At 41.4% G+C, this 13,995-nt stretch overlaps 1 protein-coding gene across 1 annotated transcript in view; it reads left to right on the top strand.

The window, feature by feature from the left end:
* The window catches only part of LOC124777614 (mitogen-activated protein kinase kinase kinase 7-like), a 157,388-nt gene that overhangs the window by 38,091 nt on the left and 105,302 nt on the right, over positions 1 to 13,995 (top strand). The window contains exon 4 of the mRNA XM_047253076.1: positions 562 to 704. Within this exon, the coding sequence (XP_047109032.1) occupies positions 562 to 704 (143 nt within the window). The remainder of the gene's footprint in view (positions 1 to 561; positions 705 to 13,995) is intronic.

The following is a 13,995-nucleotide window of genomic DNA, read 5'->3' as shown; positions in this document are numbered from 1 at the left end:
GGATGAGTTATTCCATAACACGATATAAAAACTATTGTCATACTCATCTTCTCTTTTACTACTGATCAAGCGTTCTTCCCCACTTTTTTATTAGATTAAAAGACAGGAAATAGGCATAATGTGAGCACTGTTGTATGTGAATGTATGAAATATTAAAAACTATTCTGCTTGTACAGTAGCGGTTACCCCTTTTTAAATAAATGATACTGTAATTTTGTTTATTTTGCTTATTTTTATCCAAGTATGTTTGTTGTGAGACAATAATTTTTTATCAGACTGTATTCACTGGTCTGTTGAAGATAGGAATAGGATGTGTACATGACAGCATCAGAATCAGTATTGTATGTTGTGTGCAGTGCTTTCAGAGGTTATTTGGTAGTCTATGCCTCTATAAACCACACACGTGTCAAAGTAATAGTCATGAAGTTTTCTTATGATTTACTCTTAATGTTTTCTTGTATTTGTAATATCATTCATGCTCAGTTATTTACTCAGCAACTGCTTTAGTACTAATCTTTATTTTAACAGTGAAATTGATAGAATCATGTTTTCTTATTACAGGGATCTTAAACCGCCAAACCTTCTTCTCATAATGGGTGGAAAAGTACTCAAAATATGTGACTTTGGAACAGCCTGTGATAAGAAAACCTATATGACAAACAATAAAGGGAGTGCTGCTTGGATGGCTCCTGAAGTGTTTGAAGGCAAGTTCCTCTTTTTTTTCACTATTAGCTGTAGTGATAATTATTTATACTTTCTGCGTGGACATTCATTTTTTGTTTTTGATTGTTTCCTGCTAATAATGAAATTGTGTAATTCAGAAGCTAGTCTAAAGGAGGTAATTAACCATATCATTTCTGAATAATCTAAGGATTGAATGTAACTATTCGTCAAATTGTTGAGGCTCGAACACATCAACTGGCACACCCGCCTGGTCTCTCTCTCCACCAGACAGCTCCTCCACCCAGGCCCCGTGACCCTAGCTTCACTGATCCTGCACTCACTCTCTCCACAGTCTCGTGTTTGCTCCATTCTATTTCTTCCCCTTCCACTTCATTCCTCCAAGCTGTATGCGCTAAGCACAGCTCCATGTGCCTGTGGCCATAACGAGCTCACCAGTGCCATATTTTTATCCTGTGCAACTGTTGCCTCCACCTCCCAGTTGTGAGCCACCTATCCCCGACCATCTCTCTCTCTCACTGCCTCTTCCCTCTCTTAACTCATGCCGCTTGACATTCACCCCATTTTAGCTGCAATATCAGTGCATAGCTTTATATATGGATGTGTTCTGTATAGGTCTGGAGAAGGATTTGTCTGAAAACCAGAAATGTACTTAGTAAACTGTTGACAACTCAATGCATCTACCATATGGTCAGTTGTTATCTTTACTCCTTAAAATATTCATGTTCGACTAAGAACTTTCCATATCTTGTTCGTATCATTTTTGATGAATTCGTCTACTTAAAAATATTTAAAAAATTCAATAAGTCTATGGGAAATACCATTCAAATTTTGTGGACACAAATACATTATGTGATGAAAAGTATCCTGACACCTGGCTGAAAATGACTTACAAGTTCATGGTGCCCTCCATCGGTAATGCAGGAATTCAGTATGGTGTTGGCCCACCCTTAGCCTTCATGACAGCTTCCATTCTCATAGGCATACATTCAATCACATTCTGGAATGTTTCTTGGGGAATGACAGCCCATTCTTCACGGAGTGCTGCACTGAGGAGAGATATCAATGTCAATTGGTGAGACCTGGCACGAAGTTGGCATTCCAAAACATCCCAAAAATTGTTTTGTAGGATTCAGGTGAGGACTCTGTGCAAGCCAGTCCATTACAGGGATGTTATTGTCATGTAACCACTCCACCACAGGCCGTGCATTATGAACAGGTTCTTGATCGTGTTGAAAGATGCAATCACCATCCCCGAATTGCTCTTCAACACTGGGAAGCAAGAAGGTGCTTAAAACATCATGAGCAGCCACTCGACCACGAAATCCAAGTTTTCTCACTTCCCGCTTAACTGTCATAATACTTGCAGTGGATCCTGATGAAGTTTGGAATTCCTATGTGATGGTGTGGATAGACGTCTGCCTATTACACATTATGACCCTCTTCAACTGTCGGCGGTCTCTGTCAGTCAACAGATGAGGTTGGCCTGTAAGGTTTTGTGCTGTATGTGTCCATTCACATTTCCACTTCACTATCACATAGGAAGCAGTGGGCCTAGGGATGTTTAGGAGTGTGGAAATCTCACTTACAGACCTGTGACACAAGTGACACCCAATCACCTGACGATGTTCGTAGTCTGTGAGTTCCGCGGAGCACCCTATTGTGCTGTCTCACGATGTCTGACGACTACAGACGTTGCTGATATGCAGTACCTGGCAGTAGATGGCAGTACAATGCACCTAATATGAAAAACATGCTTTTTTTTAGGGGGGGGGGGGGTCCGGATACTTTTGATCTCATAGTTTACCATTAGAAATAAAGCATGAGTATGTGTCGGCAAATGTCAATAAAACTGAAATCTGTTGTGTCATTTCACTCTTGTGTTTCTTCTGTAACTCATTGTTTTGCTCCAATTGCTGTTATCTTCTTCAGGAGGCTGAACACTGTCAGACAGTAGTTTTGTGTTCCCATATAAAAGGGAGGATCATCCCATTTGTATGAGCAGGCTGGGCATTATTAAGTGGTATTGATAGTACCCTCATTGACAGGCCATTGTTTCTGTTTAAGTGCTTGTAGTCAGGTTGACAAACAAGTATTAGTGGTTGTTGCTCTTATTTATTTCAATAAGTGACATGCTTTTGTGACTTAACTGTGTCAAGAGAGGTGGAGAGGAAAGTGCAAAAGGTGTAAAAGAAGTCTGTCTGGTTTATAATATACAAGCTGCCTGAAATGTAGACATATTTAGCTGTGTCACCTCTGTTTAAAAATCATATTTTATAAAATCATATTCAACATGCATTATTATTTTGTGACTTAACAAAACATTGAATACATAATTTAAACAGCTCTTGTCTGGATTTTGGCAAATGTGATAGTACTTACAGTTAACTTACTTCCCATAGGTTCTGGTATTATTATTATTGTTATTATTATTATTATTATTATTATTATTATTACTTTTACTTTGCAGACTTATTATAATTGCTTATTTGCTATCACCAGACTTGCATTGTGCACTGTACAAATTAAGATGTGTCGGAATTATTGTAGTTCCCCCCCCCCCCCTCTCTCCCTCTCTCCCTCTCTCTCTCTCTCTCTCTCTCTCTCTCTCTCTCTCCCTCCCTCCCCCCCCCTCCCTCCCCCCTCCCTCTCCCCCCTCTCCCCCCCCTCATGCATGCATTCCCCACCCCCTCATACTCCCCCTCCATTATCTCCTTCAATAAACTTAGGAGGGTAGCCATAAAATTCTAATTATCACCACAAAAAAAAGATGGTGATGGTGTTAGTCTTTCTTACATAATCACCATAACCCAGAACCTTTGCCTTTCGTAGACAAGTGCTCTAACACCTAAGCTACCCTAACATTACTCACGACCCGTCCTCACAGCTTTGCTTGTGCCAGTACCTCATCTCCTACCTGCCAAACTTTGCAGAAGTTTTCCTGTGAAACTTGCAGGACTAGCACTCCTGGAAGAAAGGATATTGAGGAGACATGCCTGTCTGTCAGCCACAGCCGTGGAGATGTTTCCAGAATGAATTTTTCACTCTGCAGCAGAGTGTGCACTGATATGAAGGTTCAGGTAGTGGTGGAAGTAAGGCAGTGAGGACAGGTCTTGAGTTGTGCTTGGGTAGCACAGTTGGTAGAGCACTTGCCCATGAAAGGCAAAGGTCTTGGGTTCGAGTCCCAGTCCATGCATTTGTAGAAGGTGACAGTACAACCAGGTAGATGATAACTGAAGCACAGTATTCTGCACAGTGAAAGAAAATTTGTGCACATTGGGTCCCCCGCCAGTTGATTTCAAAGTACAAATGAAACAGAATGGGCCTATATATGCAACACCAAATTATTACATTGAAAGAGATTATATTTCTTAACACACCATTCCCAATCTGAATCAAAGCAATTATCCATGGAATAGAAGCATTGTTCCTCTTCAACAAAGAAAAGCAGTGAGGGTGATGGGGGAGGAGGAGGAGGAGGAGGAGGAGAAGAAGAAGTTAAAGGTGATTGCATCAACATACAATATTATGAGTACAGTGTTTTGGAGCATGAATACACCGTCACTTTAAGACTGTAAATGCCAGTCCTACAGTACTACTCTGGGAACCATGACAGGACTTGGACTGTTGACAGCAGGCATGATTCTTCTGGATGGCATTTCCCACCCTCATACAGATAGGCAAATGTAGGGATTATTGAAAAAAAGATCCTTGCTATTTATGGGAAATAAATTCTTGTATCAACTCACAGCTGATGTTGGTATCTTCAGTTCTAACAATACCTACCGAGCGAGGTGGCGCAGTGGTTAGACACTGGACTCGCATTCGGGAGGACGACGGTTCAATCCCGCGTCTGGCCATCCTGATTTAGGTTTTCTGTGATTTCCCTAAATCGCTCCAGGCAAATGCCTGGATGGTTCCTTTCAAAGGGCATGGCCGACTTCCTTCCCCGTTCTTCCCTAATCCGATGAGACCGATGGCCTTGCTGTCTGGTCTCCTTCCCCAAAACAACCCAACAACAACACAACAACAATATCTAACTTTACATCCCAGAATTCACATATATTCTCCATCATACATTGCTGGATTTGCACTTGTGGAAGAAAAGATGTTGTTACAGCTACCTGGGGGCTTTTCATTGGCAAAGTGTCGTTCCAGAAGAAGGAATGTTGGGGAGGGCTATTCTGCCAAACATTGTCAGGATGATGGACAGAATCAGCTGTAAATTGTGAAAACTCAGTGTGAAGACTACATACAAATGTAACTCTGGTGTTCTGATAGTGTCTCAGATCAACAGAGGACAATACAGTCTCACTCAAAATGTCAGGAGTATACTTGTGGAAAAGTCTATGTTGGAATGACTATACAGTGAATCAGTAGCAGATCATTGAACATAAACTTTTTTACAGATTGGGACAGGCGCAACATGATGTGCTGTGAGATATCGACCATGCAATAAAATTCATCATCGTGTAGGTTCTCAGTGTGAAGAAGAGCTACCACACCCATTTGTTCAGAATAGCCATCGAAATTCATAAACATGACAGTAATTTTAACAAGAAAGAAGAAATCATCAAGAAAAATGTATCCTGAATTTCCGTGCTGCGTTGAATCACCCTTGCAAATAACAATGGAGGAGCTACAGTGATAATGACTAGGGAAACACCCCCATGGCCCCTACCAGTAATGGAGGTGATTCTTTGAGAATTCTAGTCACAATGCTGGCAAAACACTAAACAAACATCAGCTGAGGCTCTGGAGACAAAACCCAAAAGGCTGTATGCCACCTTTTTTCCTGGTCTTCTTTCTTACAGGAGAACTAGTTCAGCAAGCTGTGCTGGAGGACTTCTGTGAAACTTGAAAAGAAGCTGTAATGCAAAATTGAAGCTCTGAAGGTTGGTTGTGAATCCTGTCTTGGTGACTTAGAGTAGCCTCTAAAAGCATTGACCACAAATTGCAAGGGTCTAAGCTTGAATTCCTATCAGGCACTAGATTGTAATCTGTCATAAAATTTCAGAATAACGTGCACTCTGTAACAGAGGAACAGATTCATCCAAGAAACAAGTAATTTATTGTAATCTTAGAGAATGAAAATTTTAGTTTTTAAGCAATAAAGAAAAATGTCAGAAGGCAATCATTCATTTGCTACAGCCCTCGTCCGTCTCTCCTTTCTCTCTCTCTCTCTCTCTCTCTCTCTCTCTCTCTCTCTCTCTCTCTCTCTCTCTCACACACACACACACACACACACACACACACACACACAGAGTTGATATTGTTTGTGAGCTGTTGTATAGATAGGCTAATTTGTGCAGTGGCAAGGAAGGGGGGAGGGGGAGTAAGAATGTGTAGGACAAGGAGGGCCAACATCACAGTTCACACTCAGCAACAAAATGACACTTAAATAATAACCAAAGTGAGAGAATGTGCCATGAGAGAGAGAGGGAGGAACAGAATGTTGTGGAGGAAAATGTATTACAGTACTGGGACAGTGGTGGAGCAATGAGACAAGAAAGATGAGGACAAAGAAGTGGGCTGCCAAGGATAACGGCATGTCACACACTTTAGCAGTTACACTGCAATTCTCACCAAAGAGCTATTTCAGTTTGGCATCTAGCACTCACACACAATACTCAGTGGGAGGCAGTTAATGATACGCAGTCCAGTGGCCAGCGCCCGATTTGATTACCTACCAGATAGGAGACTGAGCAGTCACCAAAAGGGAGACATGAAAGTGGCCAGCTCAGCTGTGAGTGATAGGATTCTTTGGCTGGTCTATTATTCAGCTGCAACATACTTTCATCTGGTCACATAGATAAGGTCTCCTGTGGTCTAGGGGTAGCGTCTTTGATTCATAATCAAAACGCTTTTGGTGGCGGGTTCGAATCCTGCCGCTGCTTAAATTTTGATTAATAATCAGCATTGGTGGCTGAAGACTTATGGTATAAGAAGTCACCTTCATTCTACGTTGTCAATCAAAGAGGGCGGAGGATTGGAGAGAGGTTCAGGGCACTGTCTTGTCCTAGAGGTGGGAAACTGCCCCTAAAGGCGGAAGAATCAGCAATGATCTATGGCATGAGGATGCAGAAGGCAATGCAAACCACTGCATTAAAAGCACATAACGTTTATCCACAAGACATGTGGCCTGTAATTGAAGAAGTGTCATGGTGGTCTCTCCATTAGCAAAAGATTCCAGAATAGTCCCCCCCCATTCAAATCTTCGGGAGGGATCTGCCAAGGAAGAGGTTACCATAAGAAAAAGATTGAGTAATCAACAGAAGGATAATGTTCTACGAGCCAGGGCGTGGACTGTCAGAAGCTTGAACATGTTAGGGAAGCTAGAAAATCTGAAAAGGGAAATGCAAAAGCACAATCTAGATATAGTAGGAGTCAGTGACGCAAAATGGAAAGAAGACAAGGATTACTGGTCAGATGAGTATAGGGTGATATCAACAGCAGCAGAAAGAGGTATAATGGAAGTAAGATTAGTTGTGAATGGGAAGATAGGGCAGAGAGTGTGTTACTGTGAACAGTTCAGTGACAGGGTTGTTCTTATCATAATCGACAGCAAACCAACACCGACAACGATAGTTCAGGTATACATGCTGATGTCGCAAGCTGAAGATGAAGAGAGAACAGAAAGTGTATGAGGATATTAAAAGGGGAATACAGTGTATAAAGGGGGACGAAAATGAGAAAGACTAATTGAGTCTGTAACAAGTTTCAGCTAGTAATAACAAATACTCTGTTCAAGAGGAGGTGGTATACTTGGAAAAGGCCGGGTGACATAGGAAGATTTCAGTTAGATTACATCACGGTCAGTCAGAGATTCCAAAATTAGATACTGGATTGTAAGGCGTACCCAGGAGCAGAAATAGACTCAGATCACGATGTAGTAGTGATGAAGAGTAGGCCGAAGTTTAAGACGTTAATCAGGAAGAATCAATACGCAAGGAAGTGGGATTCATACAGAAGTACTAAGGAATGACAAGATATGGTTGAAGTTCTCTAAGGCTATAGATACAGCAATAAGAAATAGCTCAGTTGCTCAGTTGAAGAGGAATGGACATCTCTAAAAAGGGCCATCACAGAAGTTGGAAAGGAAAACATAGGTACAAAGAAGGTAACTGCGAAGAAACCATAAGTAACAGAAGAAATACTTCAGTTGATCGATGAAAGGAGGAAGTACAAAAATGTTTCGGGAAACTCAGGAATACAGATATACAAGTCGCTGAGGAATGAAATAAATAGGAAGTGCAGGGAAGCTAAGATGATATTGTTGCATGAAAAATGTGAAGACATTGAAAAAGAAATGATTGTCGGAAGGACAGACTTAGTATATAGGAAAGACAAAACAACCTTCGGTGACATTAAAATCAAGGGTGATAACATTAAAAGCGCAATGGGAATTCCACTGCTAAATGCAGAGGAGAGAGCAGATGTGTGGAAAGAATACATTGAAAGCCTCAATGAGGGGGAAGATTTGTCTGATGTGATAGAAGAAGAATCAGAATTTAAAAGAGCTTTGGAGGACTTAAGATCAAATAAGGCAGAAGAGGTAAAAACATTCCATCAGAATTTTTAAAATCATTGGGGGAAGTGGCAACAAAATGACTATTCACATTGATGTGTAAAATTTATGAGTCTGACGTCATACCATCTGACTTACAGAGAAGACGGCAAGAGCTGAAGCTGACAAGTGTGAGAATTATCACACAATCAGCTTAAGAGTTCATGCTTCCAAGTTGCGTACAAGAATAATATACAGAAGAATGTAAAAGAAAATGGAGGATGTGCTAGATGGTGATCAGTTTGGCTTTAGAGAAGGTAAAGGCACAAGAGAGGCAATTCTGACTTTGCGGTTAATAATAGAAGCAAGGCTAAAGAAAAATCAAGACACGTTAATAGGAATTGTCGACCTAGAAAAAGCATTTGACAATGTAAAATGGTGCAAGATGTTCGAAATTCTGAAAAAAGTAGGGATAAGCTATAGGGAGAGACGGGCCATATGCAATATGCTCAACAGCCAAGAGGGAATAATAAGAGTGGACGACCAAGAACGAAGTGCTCGTATTAAAAAGGGTGTAAAACAAGCATATAGCCTTTCACCCCTACTGTTCAATCTGCACATTGAGGAAGCAGTGATCGAAATATAAGAAAGGTTCCGGAGTGGAATTGAAATTCAAGGTGAAAAGATATCAATGGTACGATTCGCTGATGACATTGCTATCCTGAGTGAAAGTGAAGAAGAATTACATAATCTGCTGAATGGAATGAACAGTGTAATGAATACAGGGTATGGATTGAGAATAAATTGAAGAAAGATGAAGGTATCGAGAAGTAGTAGAAATGGGAACAGCGAGAAACTTATCAGGATTGACGGTCACGAAGTAGATGAAGTTAAAAGAATTCTGCTATCTAGGCAGTAAAATAACCAATGGCGGATTGAGCAAGGAGGACATAAAAAGCAGATTAGCAATGGTAAAAAGGGTGTTCCTGGCCAAGAGAAGTCTACTAATATCAAATATCAGCCTTACTTCGAGAAAGAAATTTCTGAGAATGTACGCCTGGAGTACAGCATTGTATGGTAGTGAAACATGGACTGTGGGAAAACCGGAACATAAGAGAATCGAAGCATTTGAGATGTGGTGCTACAGACGAATGTTGAAAATTAAGTGGACTGATAAGGTAAGGAATGAGGAGATTCTGCGCAGAATCGGAGAGGAAAGGAACATGTGGAAACCACAGACAAGGAAAAGGCACAAGAGATAGGACATCTGTTAAGACATCAGGGAATGACTTCCGTGGTACTAGAGGGAGCTGTAGAGGGCAAAAACTGTAGAGGAATACAGTGATTGGATTACATCCAGCTAATAATTGAGGACGTAAGTTGCAAGTGCTACTCTGAGGTGAAGAGGTCAGCCCAAGAGAGGAATTTGTGGCAGGCCGCATCAAACCAGAGGACCAACCAAAAAAAAATAAAGTGCATTCCTTCACACTAAACTACAAATGGGCTGTAATCCAATGATGCACAGCTTCCTGCTCCAGTGAGATGACCATCCAATTAGCAGTGTTTGTGATGTATTGTTTTTGATAAGCTACATTGTAACTGATAGTTTTTCTTATTGAGACGAGAGGCCATTGTGCTAATAGATGTGACCTGTATTTTAGCATATCAAGAGATGAACGTTGTGCAAATTTTAAGATTTTGTGAAATGTTTAATATATTGTACAGTATTTCCTAAATTATTAGAAACAACGTTTCAATGTGTTGTTGCAGTGGATGGCTCATAAATGTGTTTGTAAGTGATCAGTGGATCTCATCATCCTAAGTCATTATTTTAGTCTATATTGTGTTGTTCTATCCAGCTTTTAGGATAGGGATAGGGTTTACAGCTTTACATTGTAAGTATTACAGTATGGGTAGTTGTTTGGATGAGAGTGAGTCCACTTTGAAATGAATTTCTGTTTTAAACTTTCCACATTTTAAGAACATTCATCTAGGGCTATTTTAACAAGGGCACTAACAACTGTGCACAGTCTTAATACAAGGGTCGTCCACAAAGTAAGTTGCGTTTCTATTTCTATCCATGGCAGCACTACGATCGCAGCTCTGAGCATGCGTGGCAGTTACTCTGACTCAAGGAGAAGACGTGTACACTATTTTCAGATCACTTCTGTCAACGTGTGCTTTGTAGTGCTTCTTTGTAATGTCAGCCGTAATTGAAAATGCCGCCGCGTGTGAAATCAGATCTGTGATTTGTTTTCTAAATGCAAAGAAAGTTAAACCAAAGTAAATTCATCAACAAAGCTGCTAGGTTTAGGGACAAAATGCTATGAGTGATTCCATGGTTAGAAGATGGGTGAGACTGCTCAATGAAGGACGTGAAGGACCTCACACTATGAATGTGACGAAACAATTCTTACAGAAATTTCACTGGGATGCGTTTGATCATCCTCCGTACAGCCCGGACCTCGCTACTAGCGACTTTCATCTCTTCTTACACCTAAAATTTGTCCTTTGTGGTCAACACTTCAACGATGATGATGAGCTGAAAGAACATACACAGGCAGCAACCTTCTGTGAAGAAGGCATACAAAAACTTGTGGCATGCTATGACAAGTGGCTACAAAATTTCAGAAGCTATGTAGAAAAGTAGTTTAACAGTTGTAGATTTTTGTACAATAAATATTTTTTCTGTATCTGTACACGTTTGTTTTATATAACCAAATGGAACTTACTTTGTGGATTTGCCTTGTATACACTCTCCATTCTTGTTTTCACTACTACCAAATTGGTCTCTCTCCACAGTGCCGTTGTGATTACCACTATCAGACTGTAATATATGACTTCACTTTCCCTCTGAAAGTGAAGCAGAAGTTATCATGATCATTCCTCTGTTTGTACTTCATCCAGTCTTGATATTGTGTTGACTCCACAATAAATGGCTCTGCTCTTGCACAGTAGTGATTGGTGCATACACTGCTGGGCATATGGCACACAAACTATCTGCTCTGAGCCTTCAGTACAAAATTGGTCAACAGAATGCAACTAAACAGTCAACTGTAAGTCCTGCAGGCAATAGTCGTGAAGCAGTTGGGATTTCATCATGGTAATAAGGCCAGACATCAGTTCAGTCGTGGAGTGATTACTTTTAATTGGCCTAGTTCTAACCTGTGTGTCTCACAACCATGCCATACCCATTAAAATGACAGTTTGTGACATATTCACTGATGCTGAGGCTATGAATTGTGTCTGACCTGCATCAATATGTCTGATAGTTCTACCCTGTGAAACACGAGCCTAATAGTATTTTTCTGGTATTATAATGTAACCTTACCAAGAGGCTACAGTCCGCTCACAACAAAAATGTGTATGTGATTGAGACTGTGGGGTCTTACCAAAAGTATTCTTTAAATTTGAATCAAGTGTAAGTTCATAGCAAGGATACCTCCTTCTCAGTTTGGGTGGTGCAATTCTGCTTTGTGGGATAGTCTCAGTTGTCATTTTCAGTGATTACTCAACTTTTCCCTATTTTCTTCATTTCCTCAATTATTCCAAATGATAAAAGAATGATAGAAGGAAAAAATGTGAGCAAATAAGAAGTCAGTACAATGATTAAAATGATGTGACAAAAGATTAGAAATAAAAAATTACATTTAAACCATTTAAATAAAAAATAATGATCAAAGTCATTTTGATAATGATTTAAAAACCAAAAAATTTCAAAGCAATTGACAGGATTCAAATCCACAACCTTCTGCATGTCAGGAATGTATTTTGACGACTATGCTAAGCTGCGCTCTCACTCTCTCGCTCTCTCTCTCTCTCTCTCTCTCTCTCTCTCTCTCTCTATCTCTATCTATCTATCTATCTACCTACCTATATATCTATGTATCTATCTACTTTAGTAATGGAAACTTCTTTAGATTATTGTTACAACATTGTATAAAAACATTTAATTTGTTTATTGACAATGTAAGAAAAGATAGATTACTTCCTACTGTAAAGAAGATACATTAAGTTGCAGACAGGCACAATTAAAGGACACTAATGCAAAGCTTGTGGCCACAGCCATCATCAGCAAAAGAGAAACAGAGAAACGCACACCATTTATACACACAAGCAAGCACACCTCATGCACACATGACTGCCAATTCCAGCATCTCAGGCCAGACTGGAACTGTCACATGGGATGGCAGTAGCAATCTGGAGGGAACATGGAAGGGGAAGGGGTAGCAATGTACGGGTGGGGAGACAGAGGAACGCTGTCTGGCGAGTGTGTGCAGGGACTAGAATGCCACCGGGTGTAGCATCAAGAGGTTGTGAGGCAGTGAGATGAGGAAAGGAGTGAAAAAGTAGAAGAGTGGGGAGAGATGGGTGGGTGCGTTGGCGGAGGGCAACAAACAAAGAGACTAGGAGACAAGAATAGGAGGAGATGTAGGACAGATGGGGTGGAAACTGTTGGGTGGAAGGTGTGGGACAGTATGTTACCATAGGCTGAGGCCTTGATGACTACTGGAGTAGAGAATGTGTTGTAAGTATAACTCCCACCTGCACAGTTCAGAAAAGCTGGTGGCGGAAGGGAGGGTCCAGATGGCTTGGGTAGTGAAGCAGCCATTGAAATCAAGCATGCTATGGTCAGCTGCATTTAGTGCCATAGCATGGCCTACTTTGATCTTGGCTACAGTTTGGTGGTGGCCATTGACCCTAGTGCACAGCTACTTGTAGTCATATCGATATAAAGAGCTGTGCAGTGGTTAAAGCACAGCAGAGCTGGTAAATGACATGGCTGCTTTCACAGGTGACCCACCCCCTGATGAGGTAGGATAAACCTTGTGACAGGACTGGAATAGGAAGTGCTGGGCTGGTGGATTGAGCAAGTCTTCCAGGAGGCTACAATTGTTGTTTCCTACTTTAGTAGGGTGGGAAGAATCTCTGGTAGGATGCCCCTCATTTCAGTGCATGATGATAGGTAATCAAAGCCCTGGCGAAGAATGTGGTTGAGTTGTTACAGTCCAGGGTGATACTGGGTGATTAAGGGAGCGCACCATTGTGACCAGTTCTTGGGGGAGGGGGGGGGGGTTGGGGGTATCAGGGGAAATGGCACAGGAGATCTTTCTGAGGACTAGGTGTGGGGCATTGTGCCTGTCTGTGAAGGCCTTGGTGAGACTCTCAGCATACTGAGCAAAGGAGTTCTTGTCACTGCAGAAGATGCGCTGTTCCTTGGATGGCCAGGCTGCATGGGAGGGATTTTTTTGGCATGAAAGCATTGATACCTGTCGAAGTGCAAGTACTGTTGGTGGGTTTAGTATGGACAGTGGTGCGGATGCAGCTGTCAGAGAGGAGAAGGTCAGTGTCGAGGAAGATGGCTCACTAGGTTGAGGAGGACCAGGTGAAGCAGAGGGAGAGAAGCTGTTGAGGTTGTGAAGGAACGAAGTCTAGATCATGAAGATATCATCAATGGACCTGAACCAGACTAAGGGTTTGGGATTTAGGAAGGCTTGAAAGGTCTCTTCCAGGTGGCCCATAAACAGGTTGGCATAGGAGGATGCATGCAGCTGCCCACAGCTTTGCTGCGGAATACATTTAGTAAAGTGTATGAGGAATGAGAAGGAATGTCTGGAGGACATTGGGAAAGGTAGTATTCAACAGCGGTAAGACCATAGGCATATGAGGAATGTTGATGTATAGGGAGATGATGTCAGCAGTGACAAGTAGGGATCCAGGAGATTAAGGGAATGGGGATGGTGGAGAGTCTGTGAAGGAGGCTAGATTATGGGCAAGTGATTGAAGGTGTTGGTCATTGTGGGCCG

This window comes from Schistocerca piceifrons, chromosome 2 (assembly GCF_021461385.2).
Source record: "Schistocerca piceifrons isolate TAMUIC-IGC-003096 chromosome 2, iqSchPice1.1, whole genome shotgun sequence".
Taxonomy (NCBI): Eukaryota; Metazoa; Arthropoda; class Insecta; order Orthoptera; family Acrididae; genus Schistocerca; species Schistocerca piceifrons.
The sequence above is the reverse complement of the archived record's forward strand: the minus strand, read 5'-3'. Positions and strand labels throughout refer to the sequence as shown.